Source organism: Pygocentrus nattereri, chromosome 6 (assembly GCF_015220715.1).
Source record: "Pygocentrus nattereri isolate fPygNat1 chromosome 6, fPygNat1.pri, whole genome shotgun sequence".
Classification (NCBI taxonomy): Eukaryota; Metazoa; Chordata; class Actinopteri; order Characiformes; family Serrasalmidae; genus Pygocentrus; species Pygocentrus nattereri.
The window spans coordinates 11,745,082-11,764,421 of NC_051216.1; the positions used below are offsets into that span (position 1 = coordinate 11,745,082).

General features: G+C 41.8%; 1 protein-coding gene across 1 annotated transcript in view; it reads right to left on the bottom strand.

The window, feature by feature from the left end:
* Positions 1 to 18,930, bottom strand: part of wdr75 (WD repeat domain 75) — a 33,816-nt gene extending 14,886 nt beyond the window's left edge. The window contains exons 1-11 of the mRNA XM_017713503.2: positions 18,834 to 18,930; positions 16,097 to 16,226; positions 14,328 to 14,393; positions 14,146 to 14,245; positions 12,572 to 12,696; positions 11,767 to 11,837; positions 11,444 to 11,560; positions 11,166 to 11,254; positions 10,871 to 11,029; positions 9,079 to 9,138; positions 8,873 to 8,985 (exon numbers count right to left, since the gene is read on the bottom strand). Of these exons, the coding sequence (XP_017568992.1) occupies positions 8,873 to 8,985; positions 9,079 to 9,138; positions 10,871 to 11,029; positions 11,166 to 11,254; positions 11,444 to 11,560; positions 11,767 to 11,837; positions 12,572 to 12,696; positions 14,146 to 14,245; positions 14,328 to 14,393; positions 16,097 to 16,226; positions 18,834 to 18,919 (1,116 nt within the window). The 5' untranslated portion in view covers positions 18,920 to 18,930. The remainder of the gene's footprint in view (positions 1 to 8,872; positions 8,986 to 9,078; positions 9,139 to 10,870; positions 11,030 to 11,165; positions 11,255 to 11,443; positions 11,561 to 11,766; positions 11,838 to 12,571; positions 12,697 to 14,145; positions 14,246 to 14,327; positions 14,394 to 16,096; positions 16,227 to 18,833) is intronic.
* Between the last annotated feature and the right edge of the window lie 410 nt (positions 18,931 to 19,340).

The following is a 19,340-nucleotide window of genomic DNA, read 5'->3' on the forward strand; positions in this document are numbered from 1 at the left end:
ACACCAAAACGCTAGTCAGTACATGAATAACAACCACAGCTGTGAACGAAGATGGAGACCATTTATTTGTGGTGGGAAAAGAGACCTCTTAAGATGCAGGTGGAGAGCTGTTAGAGTTCACAGGGACATCCATGCATATAAACAGACACAGCCCGACTGCTGAAAGCTAACCACTGTATATACACTATAAGACAACTTGCTGAAGTGCAGACTGAGCATCAGAACGGGGAAGAAAGGGGATTTAAGTGACTTTGAACGTGGCGTGGTTGTTGGTGCCAGACGGGCTGGTCTGAGTATTTCAGAAACTGCTGATCTACTGGGATTTTCATACACAGCCATCACTAGGGTTTACAGAGAACGGTCCAAAAAAGAGAAAATATCCAGTGAGCGGTCAGTTGTGTGGATGAAAATGCCTTGTTGATGTGAGAGGTCAGAGGAGAATGGGCAGACTGGTTTGAGATGATAGAAAGGCAACAGGAACTCAAATAACCAACCAAAATCTCTGAGGAACGTTTCCACCTTATTGAAAGTCTGCCACAAAGAATTAAAGCAGTTCTGAAGGCAAAAGGGGGTCCAACCTTTTACTAGCAAGGAGGTCCAACCTTTATTATTAGTACCTAATAAAGTGGCCGGTGAGTGTATGTGAATTCATCTTTATGACTTTGCTAAAACAATTCATATTAGGCTCTTGTTTCAGCTTAGTTTCCATGGATGGGCTGTGAGGACGAGGGAGCGAGTGGTACGTTCTGAAATGAAATGCTTTCATACCACTCCAAACTCCTTTGTGTCAGATATTTGAGGAAATGTCAGTTTTCAATGATGGGGTTCCTCTAAAAACATAACGAAAACAATGAACACATTTTTCTGAAATGTTTCACATACTGTGCTGCAATAAGTCAAATTAAGCAGGACTAATCATGCTGTAATGAAAGATGCAGCTGACGTTCTGTAAGTACTGGGGACATCCAAAATGTGCTCAGAGAAGCACACGGTGATGCAATGTGAAAATTTTTGTTTCAGTCCAGTTCTCTAAACTAAGTACTTAGATGAACCAAAGATTCTCTCATTAAAAGTTTCTTAGGCTTTCATAACTGAACAGTTTTTTTTTTCAATCATCTTCAGGCATGTGCTTGCTATCAGCTGAACCCCCCCAAAAAGTGAACTCTTAATGAACTTGACGACTTCCTGAAACAAGACACAACTATGCCAGATTATTTAAATACGACCGGATATAAAACCGATGCAGAAAAACTCTGAACTGGTTTTAATGAATTCTTAAGCAAAAGTATTAAATCAAGATCTTTCAGCATATTTTCTTGATGCTTGACGTGTCACGATGTTTATCAGTGGTTTGATAAGTTCTAGAAAAAGGTCTACGGTCTATATTTGAATGGTCCAGATCCTATATTTCCCTCGTATTTTCATTTGCTCCCCTGATGTCAACTTACAACATTATTTGTGAGTTTGTGTGAAAGGAGTCAATTTTTGCAAGATCATTTTCTCTCTTAATATACAGTGTTTTTCTTCACTGTACCTTTAAGACTTATATATGTGAATGAACTGTAACGACTAGCTGCACTGTATGTGCTTAAATAAATAAAAGAAATTTTAAAAAGTCCAGCCTGAAGCGTTCTATCATGGTGTAGAGAGGAAGAGGAATGGAGTAGGGATAATCCTAAAGGAACAGCTTGGGAAAAGTGTTCTGGATGTAAAGAGAGTGTCAGACAGGATCATGAGCCTGAAGTTGGAGGTTGATGGTGTAATCTTGAATGTGGTCAGTTCAAATGCACCACAGGTTGGTTGTCAGTTAGAGGAGAAAGAGGAATTTTGGAGTAAGATGGATGAAGTGGTAGATGGTGTCCCTAGAGAGGAGAGATTAGTGATTGGTGCAGACTTCAATGGACATGTTGGTGAAGGGAACAGAGGGGATGAAGAGGTGCTGGGTATGTATGGTGTGAAAGACAGAAATGCGGAAGGTCAGATGGTTGTAGATTTTGCAAAGAGAATGGAAATGGCTGTGGTGAACACGTATTTTCAGAAGAGGGAAGAACACAGGGTGACATACAAGAGTGGAGGGTGGTGCACACAGGTGGATTATATCCTTAGCAGGAGATGCGACCTAAAGGAGATTGGAGATTGTAAAGTGGTGCCAGGGGAAAGTGTAGCAAGGCAGCAGAGGGTGGTTGTCTGTAGAATGAGATTAGAAACAAAGAAGAATAAGAAAGTGAAGACAGAGCCAAAGATTAGATGGTGGAAGCTGAAGGAGGAGGATGGTTGCAGGCAGTTCAGGGAAAAATTGCAACAGGCCCTTGGGGCAGTGAGGAGCTACCTGAGGACTGGGAAACTATAGCTAAGGTGGTGAGAGAAACTGGCAAAAATGTGTTGGGTGTTTCGTCTGGTCAGAGGAAAGAAGACATGGAAAGTTGGTGGTGGAATGAGGAAGTCCAGGAGAGTATTCAGAAGAAGAAGGCAGCTAAGAAAAGTGGGATAATCAGAGAGATGAAGGAAGTAGGCAGGAGTACTGTGAGGCTAGTCGCATAGCGAAAAGAATGGTGGCAAAGGCAAAGGCTCAGGCCTATGACGAGCTGTATGAGAGGCTGGACAGTAAAGAAGGAGTAAGGGACTTGTATCATTTGGCTAAACAGAGAGATGTACAGCAGGTTAGGCTGATAAAGGATAGAGAGGGAAATGTACTAGTGAGTGAACAGAGAGTGTTGAGTAGATGGAAGGAGTATTTTGAAGAACTAATGAATGAGGAAAACGAGAGAGAGAGGAGGACAACGGGGGGAGAGATAGTGGATCAGGAAGTGCAGAGAATTAGTAAGGTGGAAGTGAGGGCAGCTTTAAAAAGGATGAAGAATGGAAAGGCAGTTGGTCCAGATGACATACCTGTGGAGGTATGGAGATGTTTAGGAGAGAAGGCAGTGGATTTTTAACCAGGTTGTTTAACAAAATCCTGGAGAGTGAGAGGATGCCTGATGAGTGGAGAAGCAGTGTACTGGTCCCCATTCTTAAGAACAAGGGTGATGTGCAGAGCTGCAGTAACTACAGAGGTATAAAGTTGATGAGCCACACCATGAAGGTATGGGAAAGAGTTGTTGAAGCAAGGCTAAGGCGAGAGGTCCAGATCAGTGATCAGCAGTTTGGTTTCATGCCCAGAAAGAGTACCACAGATGCAATTTTTGCATTGAGTGTTGGTAGAGAAGTACAGAGAAGGTCAGAAGAAGCTGCATTGTGTCTTTGTGGATCTAGAGAAGGCATATGATAGGGTGCCAAGAGAGGAACTGTGGTACTGTATGAGGAAGTCAGGTGTAGCTGAAAAGTATGTTAGGGTGGTGCAGGACTTGTATGAGGATAGTGAGACAGTGGTGAGGTGTGCAGTTGGAGTGACAAATGGTTTCAAGGTGAAGGTAGGGTTACATCAGGGATCAGCTTTGAGCCCCTTCTTGTTTGCAATGGTGATGGACAGGTTGACAGATGAGGTCAGGCAGGAGGCTCCATGGACCATGATGTTTGCAGATGACATTGTAATCTGTGGTGAGAGTAGAGAGCAGGTGGAAGAGAATCTGGAGAGGTGGAGGTTTGCACTGGAGAGGAGAGGAACGAAGGTCAGTAGAGATAAGACAGAATACATGTGTGTGAATGAGAGGGAGGCAGGTGGAAAGGTGAAGATGCAAGGAGTAGAGGTCGTAAAGGTGGATGACTTCAAATATCTTGGGTCAACCATCCAGAGCAATGGACAGTGCAAAAAAGAGGTGAGGAAGAGGGTGCAGGCAGGATGGAGTGGGTGGAGACGGGTGTCAGGGCTGATGTGTGACAGAAGGATAGCAGCAAGAGTGAAAGGGAAGGTTTACAAGACAGTAGTGCGTCCTGCTATGATGTATGGTTTGGAGACTGTGGCTCTGTCTAAAAGACAGGAGGCTGAGCTGGAGGTGGCAGAGATGAAGATGCTGATATTTTTGTTGGGAGTGACAAGGATGGACAAGATTCGAAATGAGCAGATCAGAGGGACAGTGAAGGTGGAGCAGTTTGGAGATAAAGCCAGAGAGGCCAGGTTCAGATGGTTTGGACATGTGTTGAGGAGGAATAGTGGATATATTGGGCAAAGAATGTTGGAGATGGAGCTGCCGGGTAGAAGGAGAAGAGGTAGACCTCAGAGAAGGTTTATGGATGTAGTGAAGGTGGACATGGAGATGGTTGGTGTGAAAGTAGAGGAGGCAGTGGATAGGGCAAGATGGAGGCAGATGATCCGCTGTGGCGACCCCTAAAGGGAGCAGCCGAAAGAAGAAGAAGAAGTCCAGCCTGAAGCGCTCCTGAAAACTTCAGCATGAACGGACAAAGCTAAACTACTGAAGGCTGAGAAGGCAGATATATGTGAATGCATCTTTTTTATGACTTTACTAAAACAATTCATATTAGGCTCTTGTTTCAGCTTAGTTTCCATGGATGGGCTGTGAGGACGAGGGAGCGAGTGGTACGTTCTGAAATGAAATGGTTTCATACCACTCCAAACTCCTTTGTGTCAGATATGTGAGGAAATGTCAGTTTTCAATGATGGGGTTCCTCTAAAAACATAACGAAAACAATGAACACATTTTTCTGAAATGTTTCACATACTGTGCTGCAATAAGTCAAATTAAGCAGGACTAATCATGCTGTAATGAAAGATGCAGCTGACGTTCTGTAAGTACTGGGGACATCCAAAATGTGCTCAGAGAAGCACACGGTGATGCAATGTGAAAATTTTTGTTTCAGTCCAGTTCTCTAAACTAAGTACTTAGATGAACCAAAGATTCTCTCATTAAAAGTTTCTTAGGCTTTCATAACTGAACAGTTTTTTTTTTCAATCATCTTCAGGCATGTGCTTGCTATCAGCTGAACCCCCCCAAAAAGTGAACTCTTAATGAACTTGACGACTTCCTGAAACAAGACACAACTATGCCAGATTATTTAAATACGACCGGATATAAAACCGATGCAGAAAAAACTCTGAACTGGTTTTAATGAATTCTTAAGCAAAAGTATTAAATCAAGATCTTTCAGCATATTTTCTTGATGCTTGACGTGTCACGATGTTTATCAGTGGTTTGATAAGTTCTAGAAAAAGGTCTACGGTCTATATTTGAATGGTCCAGATCCTATATTTCCCTCGTATTTTCATTTGCTCCCCTGATGTCAACTTACAACATTATTTGTGAGTTTGTGTGAAAGGAGTCAATTTTTGCAAGATCATTTTCTCTCTTAATATACAGTGTTTTTCTTCACTGTACCTTTAAGACTTATATATGTGAATGAACTCTGTAACGACTAGCTGCACTGTATGTGCTTAAATAAATAAAAGAAATTTTAAAAAGTCCAGCCTGAAGCGTTCTATCATGGTGTAGAGAGGAAGAGGAATGGAGTAGGGATAATCCTAAAGGAACAGCTTGTGAAAAGTGTTCTGGATGTAAAGAGAGTGTCAGACAGGATCATGAGCCTGAAGTTGGAGGTTGATGGTGTAATCTTGAATGTGGTCAGTTCAAATGCACCACAGGTTGGTTGTCAGTTAGAGGAGAAAGAGGAATTTTGGAGTAAGATGGATGAAGTGGTAGATGGTGTCCCTAGAGAGGAGAGATTAGTGATTGGTGCAGACTTCAATGGACATGTTGGTGAAGGGAACGTAGGGGATGAAGAGGTGCTGAGTATGTATGGTGTGAAAGACAGAAATGCGGAAGGTCAGATGGTTGTAGATTTTGCAAAGAGAATGGAAATGGCTGTGGTGAACACGTATTTTCAGAAGAGGGAAGAACACAGGGTGACATACAAGAGTGGAGGGTGGTGCACACAGGTGGATTATATCCTTAGCAGGAGATGCGACCTAAAGGAGATTGGAGATTGTAAAGTGGTGCCAGGGGAAAGTGTAGCAAGGCAGCAGAGGGTGGTTGTCTGTAGAATGAGATTAGAAACAAAGAAGAATAAGAAAGTGAAGACAGAGCCAAAGATTAGATGGTGGAAGCTGAAGGAGGAGGATGGTTGCAGGCAGTTCAGGGAAAAATTGCAACAGGCCCTTGGGGGCAGTGAGGAGCTACCTGAGGACTGGGAAACTATAGCTAAGGTGGTGAGAGAAACTGGCAAAAATGTGTTGGGTGTTTCGTCTGGTCAGAGGAAAGAAGACATGGAAAGTTGGTGGTGGAATGAGGAAGTCCAGGAGAGTATTCAGAAGAAGAAGGCAGCTAAGAAAAGTGGGATAATCAGAGAGATGAAGGAAGTAGGCAGGAGTACTGTGAGGCTAGTCGCATAGCGAAAAGAATGGTGGCAAAGGCAAAGGCTCAGGCCTATGACGAGCTGTATGAGAGGCTGGACAGTAAAGAAGGAGTAAGGGACTTGTATCATTTGGCTAAACAGAGAGATGTACAGCAGGTTAGGCTGATAAAGGATAGAGAGGGAAATGTACTAGTGAGTGAACAGAGAGTGTTGAGTAGATGGAAGGAGTATTTTGAAGAACTAATGAATGAGGAAAACGAGAGAGAGAGGAGGACAACGGGGGGAGAGATAGTGGATCAGGAAGTGCAGAGAATTAGTAAGGTGGAAGTGAGGGCAGCTTTAAAAAGGATGAAGAATGGAAAGGCAGTTGGTCCAGATGACATACCTGTGGAGGTATGGAGATGTTTAGGAGAGAAGGCAGTGGATTTTTAACCAGGTTGTTTAACAAAATCCTGGAGAGTGAGAGGATGCCTGATGAGTGGAGAAGCAGTGTACTGGTCCCCATTCTTAAGAACAAGGGTGATGTGCAGAGCTGCAGTAACTACAGAGGTATAAAGTTGATGAGCCACACCATGAAGGTATGGGAAAGAGTTGTTGAAGCAAGGCTAAGGCGAGAGGTCCAGATCAGTGATCAGCAGTTTGGTTTCATGCCCAGAAAGAGTACCACAGATGCAATTTTTGCATTGAGTGTTGGTAGAGAAGTACAGAGAAGGTCAGAAGAAGCTGCATTGTGTCTTTGTGGATCTAGAGAAGGCATATGATAGGGTGCCAAGAGAGGAACTGTGGTACTGTATGAGGAAGTCAGGTGTAGCTGAAAAGTATGTTAGGGTGGTGCAGGACTTGTATGAGGATAGTGAGACAGTGGTGAGGTGTGCAGTTGGAGTGACAAATGGTTTCAAGGTGAAGGTAGGGTTACATCAGGGATCAGCTTTGAGCCCCTTCTTGTTTGCAATGGTGATGGACAGGTTGACAGATGAGGTCAGGCAGGAGGCTCCATGGACCATGATGTTTGCAGATGACATTGTAATCTGTGGTGAGAGTAGAGAGCAGGTGGAAGAGAATCTGGAGAGGTGGAGGTTTGCACTGGAGAGGAGAGGAACGAAGGTCAGTAGAGATAAGACAGAATACATGTGTGTGAATGAGAGGGAGGCAGGTGGAAAGGTGAAGATGCAAGGAGTAGAGGTCGTAAAGGTGGATGACTTCAAATATCTTGGGTCAACCATCCAGAGCAATGGACAGTGCAAAAAAGAGGTGAGGAAGAGGGTGCAGGCAGGATGGAGTGGGTGGAGACGGGTGTCAGGGCTGATGTGTGACAGAAGGATAGCAGCAAGAGTGAAAGGGAAGGTTTACAAGACAGTAGTGCGTCCTGCTATGATGTATGGTTTGGAGACTGTGGCTCTGTCTAAAAGACAGGAGGCTGAGCTGGAGGTGGCAGAGATGAAGATGCTGATATTTTTGTTGGGAGTGACAAGGATGGACAAGATTCGAAATGAGCAGATCAGAGGGACAGTGAAGGTGGAGCAGTTTGGAGATAAAGCCAGAGAGGCCAGGTTCAGATGGTTTGGACATGTGTTGAGGAGGAATAGTGGATATATTGGGCAAAGAATGTTGGAGATGGAGCTGCCGGGTAGAAGGAGAAGAGGTAGACCTCAGAGAAGGTTTATGGATGTAGTGAAGGTGGACATGGAGATGGTTGGTGTGAAAGTAGAGGAGGCAGTGGATAGGGCAAGATGGAGGCAGATGATCCGCTGTGGCGACCCCTAAAGGGAGCAGCCGAAAGAAGAAGAAGAAGTCCAGCCTGAAGCGCTCCTGAAAACTTCAGCATGAACGGACAAAGCTAAACTACTGAAGGCTGAGAAGGCAGATATATGTGAATGCATCTTTTTTATGACTTTACTAAAACAATTCATATTAGGCTCTTGTTTCAGCTTAGTTTCCATGGATGGGCTGTGAGGACGAGGGAGCGAGTGGTACGTTCTGAAATGAAATGCTTTCATACCACTCCAAACTCCTTTGTGTCAGATATGTGAGGAAATGTCAGTTTTCAATGATGGGGTTCCTCTAAAAACATAACGAAAACAATGAACACATTTTTCTGAAATGTTTCACATACTGTGCTGCAATAAGTCAAATTAAGCAGGACTAATCATGCTGTAATGAAAGATGCAGCTGACGTTCTGTAAGTACTGGGGACATCCAAAATGTGCTCAGAGAAGCACACGGTGATGCAATGTGAAAATTTTTGTTTCAGTCACATTCTCTAAGTACTTAGATGAACCAAAGATTCTCTCATTAAATGTTTCTTGGGCTTTCATAACTTCAGGCATTTGCTTGCCATCAGCTGACGCACTTTTAGATAAAAAAAAAAGCAAGTGAACTCTTAACGAACTTGACAACTTCCTGAAACAAGACACGACTATGGCAGATTATTTAAATACGACAAATATAAAGTTAATGCAAAAAAACTAAACTGGTTGTTATGAATTCTTGAGCACAATGTTATTGCAGAGGAGCGAAGGACTGATTACAGCTGACGATACAAAGAAATTTGCGCCGAATCACAACACAGCGTTACTGTAGCCATGGAGTCAAGGCAACCTGACCCTTGTGTTTGCTGTTTCATGCTTACACTGTAAAGCTGTTTGTCCTGCTGTAGAGAGTAGAACTGAAGGTGTCCTGGCCTTCCATTCATCACCAGAGCCCTGGTGCGTGGGTCAATCATCAGATCCGTCCAAATGTTTCCTGAAAGAGAAACAGAGGAGAAGAGCTAAAGTTACAGGCAGGGAATCATTTAGCTGAGTCACAGGGAAGTAAAAAAAGGCTGTTACTACACACCTTTGACCAGGCCCTGAATCACCGCCGACAGTTTCAGGCTGCAGTGAATGATGTTGATCTCTGTCAAGGATTAGAAGAGAGGGACAACTCAATTTTTCATGGCACAATTGTTATCATGATATACAATAATAGCGTTGAGGTAGGGGCATGACACTGAACCCAAAGTATGAATATATTACATGAAAATAACATGTTATAAATTATATGCATAAAACATAATTGACTGCACTCAGCTATTACAAACACAGTTTTAGTTCACAAGACTAAGCCGTCAAAGTCTTTGTCTTCTTTAAGATTAAGAGACCCTTATTAGTCCCACAACGGGGAAATTTCACCTCCGCATTTAACCCATCCGTGAAGTGAAACACCACATACACTCTAGTGAGCACACAGACACTAGGGTGCAGTGAGCACACTTGCCCAGAGCGGTGGGTACCCCAATCCGCAGCGCCCGGGGAGCAGTTCAGTTGGGGGTTAGGTGTCTTGCTCAAGGACACCTCAGTCATGTGCTGTCGGCTCTGGGGATTGAACCGGCGACCTTCCGGTCACAAGGCTGGATCCCTAACCTCCAGCCCACGACTGCTCTCTCTCTCTCTCTCTCTCTCTCTCTCTCTCTATATATATATATATATATATATATATATATATATATATATATATATATATATATACACACACACACATATATATATACATACACACACACACATACATACACACACACACACCCAAATTCCCAAAAAGTTACGATGCTGTGAATAATGTAAATGCAACAGAAATTTACTTCTCTCAGTTTTAACCTGGCATCTCTGCGAGTGCTATAAAAGTATTTTGGTCCATTTTGCTCCTGCAGAACTGAAGTTTCACGCTTGACAGCAGTAGACACAAATATCACCTTTTACTTAAATATCATCCACAGAAACGGCCAAACACACTTTTCTAATATAAAGAGCCATTTCTTCAGACCGTATTTCAGTAATGTTTAAGGCTTACTGGCTGCAAACCACAAGCTATGAGTCTCTCCTTGTGCGATTTCTTGTTAAAACGCTTCTCGGTTCTCATTCGTTCGTAAATATTAGATAAATTACTAGCGCAGCTGCAACCTGGCATTCTTTCGAATGAAGAGATAGAAAATTCAGCCAGGCCAACTGTGCTAGTTTCTTGTACTAGTTAGTAGTAGGGCAAGTGCTGCTTATTCTCCTGCTGGCACCTCCACTCCACTTTCTCTCACTCTGCCTCCTTCAGTCTCTCGCACTTTACCTCTCATGACCTGAATTGCACTCATGTAGTGGTCAAAATAAAAGCTTGCTTTTCCAAAAAATTTAGTCCCACAACAGGGAAATTTCACCTCTGCATTTAACCCATCCGTGAAGTGAAACACCACATACACTCTAGTGAGCGCACATACACTAGGGGGCAGTGAGCACACTTGCCTGGGGAGCCCAATCCGCAGCGCCCGGGGAGCAGATGGGGGTTAGGTGTCTTGCTCAAGGACACCTCAGTCATGTGCTGTCGGCTCTGGGGATTGAACCGGCGAACTTCCGGTCACGAGGCTGGTTCCCTAACCTCCAGCCCATGACTGCCCCCGGGTGTCCATATACCTTGACACACCACCAACATAAAATCTATGTTTGTAAGGATCAATTCTCGGTTCAAGGCTAGTTATGACTATGCATAATGAATCGATGCCTTTAGAACTTCAACTAATTTCACCACATTGATGTGTTAATTACGTTATCATATTGGTAAACGCTTCGGTCTATTGAGCTGGCTGATGTGTTGAAGCTCTTACTGTTGTCCAAGTGGCTTGTGCTGTACATCTGTCCATCTGGAGACACACAGATATGAGAGATGGCTCCACCCAGACGAGGAAGGAAATCCTTCTTGTTCACTTCTTCGCAATGCCATTGGACGAGCACAGACTCCACGCCACCACTCAGCAGGTGCATGCCTGTATAGAAGGACCAGGTAGCAGAGGAGGACAGGAGTTGCTTAAAAGCCAGATTCTGAAAGAAATCCACCAACAAAAAAAATATCCTCCCAAGATGTGTGAAAGCTAGATTGCGCTGGTCAGTAAGTTACTGTACCTTCTGTGGTAAAACATAAGGTGCCTACAGCATCATGGTGCCAGTGTTGAGTGGAATATGTGTACTCTTTTTTCTGATTGAAGTTTCTCCTGTTCATGAGAAAAAGACAGTTTTTTTCTCCTAGGCAGGTGCTTAGAATGGCTCACATGCCTTACAAAGCATTTTTTTCTTGTTAGGATAGTATTTGATGAACAGAAAAACAGAGCAAATAACTTGTTATAAAAAATGAGTAACTTAATTTGAGTGATTCACATCTGACACCCAGCCCACTCACTCACCACAGACGGATCTTGCCGTCTTCATGCCCAGTAGCGATGCAGTCATCCTTAGGGTGACAAGCTACACAGGTGAAGGCATTTTTGGCACCTTTCTTATCAGTGGCCTTCAAGGAAAACCTTCATTAAAAATAAACGAGAATTAGATAGTGGACTCTGCCACTCCCCCGTGCACTTCGTAATTGGAAACTGTGGAAGAGTCAAAGAGGAAAACATGGGCCCCCTGACAGAGGCAGGTAAACAGTGACTGGGCATGTCCTAGCACGCCCTTGAGCTCACAGGCTCTATTAAAAGAACAGCTGCATCACTGTTAGTGTGCGATTTACCGGTATGTCTTCAGCTTCTTGAAGAAATACACAGTGAGCTGGCGACCCATAACACTGGCAACATATTCACCCTGCAAAAAATATCAAAATATATATATAGTTAAGTGCCCCTTATTAATCCCACTATAGGAAGTTTCACCTCCGCATTTTAATCCAGCCGTGCAGTGAAACACCGCTTACACACACAAGTGAATGCACACACACTAGGGGGCAGTGAGCACACTGCAGTGGTCTTTATGTGCTTCCTTCTTTGTACTAAACACATCAGAAACCGTCTAAAATGGAAGAAGCAGAGTATAGGCTGCCCTCTGCTGAAGTACAGAGTTCAGACATCTCATGGCTCTTGAATATGAAATTTTTTTTAGAGAAGCCAATCTACATATTTGAAAAGCTAATTTAATATTAATTTAATATTCACGGATGTTTGAATGTTCTGACTCCTCCCTAGATTAGGTTTGCACTTATTCCGGAAAAGAGAGGATGAGTCCCTAGGTCTAGACGACATTATCATTCCATAATTACCTTACTTTTTTTTTTCATGATGAAATGCTCCAATATGACAAAAAAAATAACAGGATGAGTTGTTGCCCCTAATGGTTAAGTTGTAATTACAAACAATTACATGGACAAATACTGTACAGCCTGCTTGGCTTTCTTTGAACAAGCACTAAATTAACAAACCCATTATGAACAATATTTACGTAACATGTTTATTCATGAATTCCACCCACTTAAAGCCTAGCTCTTAAACAGAGGCCATACAGGAGACCTCAAGGTGCTCCAAAACAGCCCTAACAATACTCACCCCTCGGCCCATAGCTGTGGAACCAGGGTTGGAGCTGATATTACACAAAACAGCCGACATCTCTCTTGCTTCGACCTCTTGCTCCGGCACTTTGGGAAGATGTAAGGCCACCAACTGGAAGTTCTCTGGAGACACAAACACAGACTTTGAAACTTGTGTCTACAAACATATCTTGAACATAAATCATGTAGCAACAAGTCACAAAAACCAGCAATCACTTGTTAATAACACACCAAAAGGGCTGGAAGATGAATGTGAGAACTGATCTTGCTCTACAGCAGTGGTTCTCAACCCTGGTCCTGGAGTTCCACTGCCATGCACATTCTACTCCCATCACACTTAATGCAACTAATGAACTAATTAACAAACTGATCCTGAAGTGAACCAGGTGTGCTGAGCCCAGTTTGAGATGGGTTAGTTTTACCTGAGGAGGCAGTGTAATTTGAGTAATAACTACTAAATTTTAACAGCTGATTTTACTTTAGCACAACATCCACAGTTCTTACAAATCTGCTATGTAATAATTCCAGAAAAAAAAACTGCCTTCCATAATTCTTCAAAATAGTAATAACCTAATGGTAATGTGATAACAAATCCCAGTAACAGACAATTACACCCCTGTCTTTTGGCCATTAAGAGATAAGGATAATTGTTAAAATGGACATTTATTCCTTTATTATTTAAAAAATGTACTGTAATCAACATTGCTGATTGTCCAATAAGGGGAATGGCAATGAGCGCATTTACATGCACTTATTAACCTGATAACTGCAGAAAATCAGATTTGGTCAGTAATCCAATCAAAGAGTTTACATGAACTTGAGTAACCAGATAATGGGAAAACTCTTGGTCTACCAGCCAAAAAAAACTCAGAAAAGGCGGCGTGACGTAAACATAATGTAAGACTCAAACTTCACGCCGCAGGTTTAAAAAAACACTTCTAGAAAATGAATATTTAAATTCCTTTTAAATTTCAAATCTTCCTTTTGTGAAGCAGGAGTTGGCTTCAACAGTGCTTCAAAAATGTTTTGCTGCCAACTCTTGGCAACACTACTTGCTTATTTCTGGTACCACCGTCCATTTTCGCACATGTGCAGATCGAGAAATCCAAAAGAAATCAGAGTAAGAGTTCACATGCATTGAGAAATCTGATTACTGAGCTAAAATCCAGCTCTCTTTATCTGATTTCTAGACCTTACTCGGATCTAAGGAATCAGTGTGGTGTTTACACGACCATTTAAATAATGACTACTTTATCCAGTACAAATCGACCAGTCAAATTACATTACCAGAGCCCCTCTGGTAAAACAAATCCAGCTCAAATAGGGCTTCAGTTCTGTCAATGGTTGGGATGAATGACATGATTATTAAATTAAATGTTAAAAAAGCATTTTCTACTTGTGTGCAGTCTAACATTATATCCATTGTTAAAATTTTAGAATACATAAAACTTTATATATAACTTATCCTGTCTTTCCAGCACTTTAGACCAGGGAAAAAACAGTATAACATGCAGGATTGAGGACCACTGCTCTAAGCCAATCACATCAGGACAGATTAAGTCTAATACTTACCACCATGTTTCTTACTTTCCATGTGAATAGTAATAAAAGCGATTCCAACGTGTTTCTCTGAGACATATATAGAGAATATCGGCCATCCACAAACAAATATCTAAAAACAGAACCAACAGAAAATTAGAAATTGTTCTAAAAACATGTATTTGAGCTTTTGACACATTTTTTTTTAACTATACCTTGATAAGGATGCCATCAATGAAGTCCCACAGTCTAATAGTGCCATCTGCTGAACAAGAGTAGACCTGCAGAGTAAAAAGTAAGCAGTAAGGTTACAGCTTCCTTCTGTTTATAGCTTAATCTTAAAGGAGTCCTGCTTTACGAGCACTTAATAATGATGTACTAAATAAAAGTCAGTTAACAGCAGCACTGATGACCACTGTGACCATCAGCAAGCGATTTCAAAGTCAGGTGACCGTTTTCTTGGATTCATTTTGCTAATAAAGAGCAAAAAACACATAGAAAGCCACAGCCCACAAAAAACAACTATGGTCCACCATAATTCAGTTTATCAGCCAAACAATGAAAATGTTGAGTAAAACTTAAAGAAAAATAAAAAAGAGAAAGTAAACAACTTTGATTTGTGGTTTATGCACATAAATACACATTTATTTAGCATGCAATCAATGGGGAGAGAAAAAGTGCAGACCTACAGCACGTAATGGACCTAGTGGTCCCCACTATCGTGCGTGGCGTTAAACAAGAATGTTCCAAACATTAGTGATACTTTTTTAATCCCACAAACGATGAAATTCCACCTCCGCATTTAACCCATCCGTGAAGTGAAACACCACATACACACTAGTGAATACACACACACTAGGGGCAGTGAGCACACTTGCCCGGAGCGGTGGGCAGCCCTATCCACGGCGCCCGGGGAGCAGTTGGGGGTTAGGTGTCTTGCTCAAGGACACCTCAGTCATGGACTGTCAGCACTGGGGATTGAACCAGCAACCTTCCAGTCACAGGGCCAGTACCCTAACCTCCAGCCCATGACTGCCCCCCAACATGATATGTTTTTGTCTTGTGTATGTTTTTTTTTTAAATCAAGGTCACGGGATTCTCCGAATTACAAGATTGATTAGTAGTCAATATATGAATATCAATAATTACTGGTTAAATTTTATCCAATTTTTTTGACTCAAAGCAGCCACTTTTTTTTAACTGCATTTTGCTGTAAAAATGATTGGGCAGCCTTTTTGGTTCAGGGTGCCAGTTGCCGACTTTGGATCCAGCAAAGGGGCCCCAGACCATCATGGCCTTCTTACTACTCCTTGACTGGTCAAACCTGCAGCTCCAAACTAAGACTTTCTTACTTCAGGCATTACAAGTAAAATGTCCTGTGAGACAAGCTGTTGATCCTCAGAAACTTGTCTTGTGATCTGTTGGGGCTTTGGGTCTGTCATACCTCCTTCCATCAGAGTTTCCTCCAGTTTCCAAGTGCCTGAAACTGTCCTCACTGACACTTTGTCTTATATGTCAATATACTACATCCTGCAGTGCAGTATGAGGGATTAGGCAGATTTGTGATTTGTGCAGACACAGAGTAATAATGACAAATGCTGGGATATCTGTAGGAATTGTTTGTACCAATTTACTTCCATTGCTGCAGAACAGGTGTAATGTTTACCAATCAGCGGCAAAACGTATCCCCACAGGACGAGAAGGCAAAAATTTCCAAAAACTCCATTTATTTCCTCACTGAAATCTGAACTCTGCTTGTTCCTAACATCGCCTACTACAGAATTAACGTCATGACTTTGGGGACCTATAAGCTCTGATGGTACAGATGGGATGGCAGAACTTTGAACTCAGCAATTCAGTGAAAGCCTCTCAGTCTGGAGTTGGAAAAAACTTCCAGCAAATCTTGTGCAATTCATCTATACACAAGCACTTCTATAATACACTGAAGCTGTTCGGTTAAAAACAAGATGAGATTAATACAGACCTGGAGGTGGTTGGTAGGATTCAAGATAACGCCGGTGACTTGGCCTGTGTGGCCCTCTAGCACATGGACGCACTCCTCTGTGCTGGTGCTAAACACTTTGACTAAATCCCCTGAAGCACATAACAGGAACCTACAAACAAACAAGCAAACAATACATACATATACGTATATGTATACATGTGCATATAATACGTATATAAAATCACTGTCTGATTCTAAACTGACAGGTCTTTTCCATCTTTGCCCTTTACATGCAGAAATCGCTGGTACAGGTGAGGTAGACAGTCTCAAACTTTCTGATTCTCATGGGACTCATGTGCTCAAAGTAGAAGTTTTGAAGGGCACAAATTCTGCATTATTACGTGTAGCTCACTCAGCTCACTCCAATCAGAAGGATTTGAGCTTCTGCATACAATAATTCTAATTACAACCCCAATTCCAATGAAGTTGGGACGTTGTGTAAAACATAACAACAGAATACGATGATTAGCAAATCCTTTTCAACCTACATTCAATTCAATACACTACAAAGACAAGATGTTTAATGTTCAAACGGATAAACTTTATTGTTTTTTGCAAATATTCACTCATTTTGAATTTGATGCCTGCAACACGTTCCAAAGAAGTTGGGACAGGGGCGTGTTTACCACTGTGTTACATCACCTTTCCTTTTAACAACACTCAATAAGCGTTTGGGAACTGAGGACACTAATTGTTGAAGCTTTGGAGGTGGAATTCTTTCCCATTCTTGCTTGATGTACAACTTCAGTTGCTCAACAGTCCGGGGTCTCTGTTGTCGTATTTTATGCTTCATAATTCGCCACACATTTTCAATGGGAGACAGGTCTGGACTGCAGGCAGGCCAGTCTAGTACCCACACTCTTACTACGAAGCCACGCTGTTGTAACACGTGCAGAATGTGGCTTGGCATCGTCTTGCTGAAATAAGCAGGACGTTCCTGAAAAAGACGTTGCTTGGATGGCAGCATATATTATAAATAAAATATTTCCAATTAACCTGTTCACCTGTGGAATGTTCCAAACAGGTGTTTTTTGAGCATTCCTCAACTTTCCCAGTCTTTTGTTGCCCCTGTCCCAACTTCTTTGAAACGTGTTGCAGGCATCAAATTCAAAATGAGTGAATATTTGCAAAAAACAATAAAGTTTATCCGTTTGAACATTAAACATCTTGTCTTTGTAGTGTATTCAATTGAATACAGGTTGAAAAGGATTTGCAAATCATCGTATTCTGTTATTTGTTTTACACAACATCCCAACTTCATTGAAATTGGGGTTGTACACCTGCCTTGTGTGTGTGTGTGTGTGTAACTGACAAAGCGCTGAAATCAAAGCTATAAGAGTTGCATTTTTTCTTCATATCAGCTTTGAACAATGTGAATAAAAAAGAGGCTGCCAGCTGTCAGTTCATAATAAATACATATATAAACATTCCATAGGCTGTTAGCCTGTATGACACTGGGTGCTGTGTGGAATCCGGGTTTCAAAGCTTCAAATCAGTTTGAAGAAACATTCATTTTGCTCAAAGTGTTTGAACGATTCTATATGAGCACATAAATAAACATATGAGAGGGAGCTGGCACATACCATCCATCATCTATAAGCATCATCTGGGAAATGAGTTAGGTGTAACAGTCTAACCGCAAGTAATCAGACAGCGATGTGAAAGAACTGCTCAATACTTCTGGAATACTTTGAAGACAATCAGGCCACGTTACGTACATGAGCATTTTCCACCTGGCTGCAGAAATCTCAGCATAAATTCTGTGGCATTTCTAGGTTTCAGTAATGCTATTGCTATAGTATTGGTAGCCTGTATGCTTCCCCTGAAATCAAGAGGGAGTTGAGTGTCAAATTTTCTACGCAAGTGAATGGGTGAGAGGTAAAGCCATTCGGAGTGGTTTAAAGTGAAATGCTGTGTTGTAGTCAGAATTGCTCAGAGTGGTGGTGATAGGAACCAGACGTCTTAAGAGTTTAATGCCTCCCTCTCAGAAAGTTACTACACAAAATGTGAATATGGAGACACTGTTGTATGGTAGCTCTGTGACAAAGTTTTGGTCTAAATTTTATTTTTAATAAACTTTTCAACCCATTCATGGTGGAGGGAGATCTTAGGTAAATATTTCATTTACTTTTTTTTCAGATTTCTGATTAATTTAGAATCATGAGCATCACATATGATAACTCAGAAGACACGTGTGGGTTCACTGGTGGTTTGGGACAGTAACTAAAACGGCTCTGCTTGTGTTGTAGGCATTATCACCCCTGGTTCCTATCATCCCCACTGTAAACAATTCTGAGCCTGTAAGTTTGTCTATAATGAATCATTTCACATCAAGACACTCTGAATGACTTTGTTCACATCTCAAACACTAAATTATACAGATTCTTTTTAAAAAGACAGTGTAGTTCCCCTTTAAGTCTGCAATTCAAGTAAGATTAGACGGCCCATCAACACATGAACACTCGCTCTGGCACCGTTCACTGCTTAAACGAACATGTGGAGTAAAGCTGTGCCTCTGATTTAGAAGGAAACGCTGTTAGAAATGTAAGAAAAATGATAACTTTCCCGTTCCACCTTAAATGGTGCAGTAGTTTAACTGAAACCTCTGCACGATTTAAGGTGGAACGGGAAAATTCTAACAGGACGCTCCTGTTCCTCACCCAGAAACCCGGCCGGCCAGAAAAGCCTTTAGGGTTCATCATATCTCTGCTCATACCTGCTGTCTTTAGAGATGATCGGAGCTCTAAAGCTGATTTTATTGCCGCCGCAGCGAACCACGCGGATCCCACTCTCCTCCACCATGTTGATCTTCTTCTTCTCCTGCTGCGCTGAAGACGCTGCTGCCGCCTAGAGGCTGGAGAGCAACACGCAGGCCTGTCCAATAACATTTGATCAACATTTAATCAATAACATCACAGCTTTTTTCTTCAAAAAAAAAAAAAAAAATCCTCATAATAAATGAAGTTTCAAAAATTGTTTTTCTACTGAAAGGCGTCTCTTCAGTGATCTGCTCTGTAAAAATGACTTTTGTAAAAAAAAAATTAAATAAATAAATAAATAAATACAAAGAGCATGTAAGATTTCTGGCTTTCAGCAGTAAACTGTAAGCATATAGCAATATGTGTGATCATAAAACACGTTCCGTTAATTTGAGAGGAGCTTTTACAATAAATAAATAATATAAAATGTACATTTATTTCATGCAGTTACTGAATGATTTGTC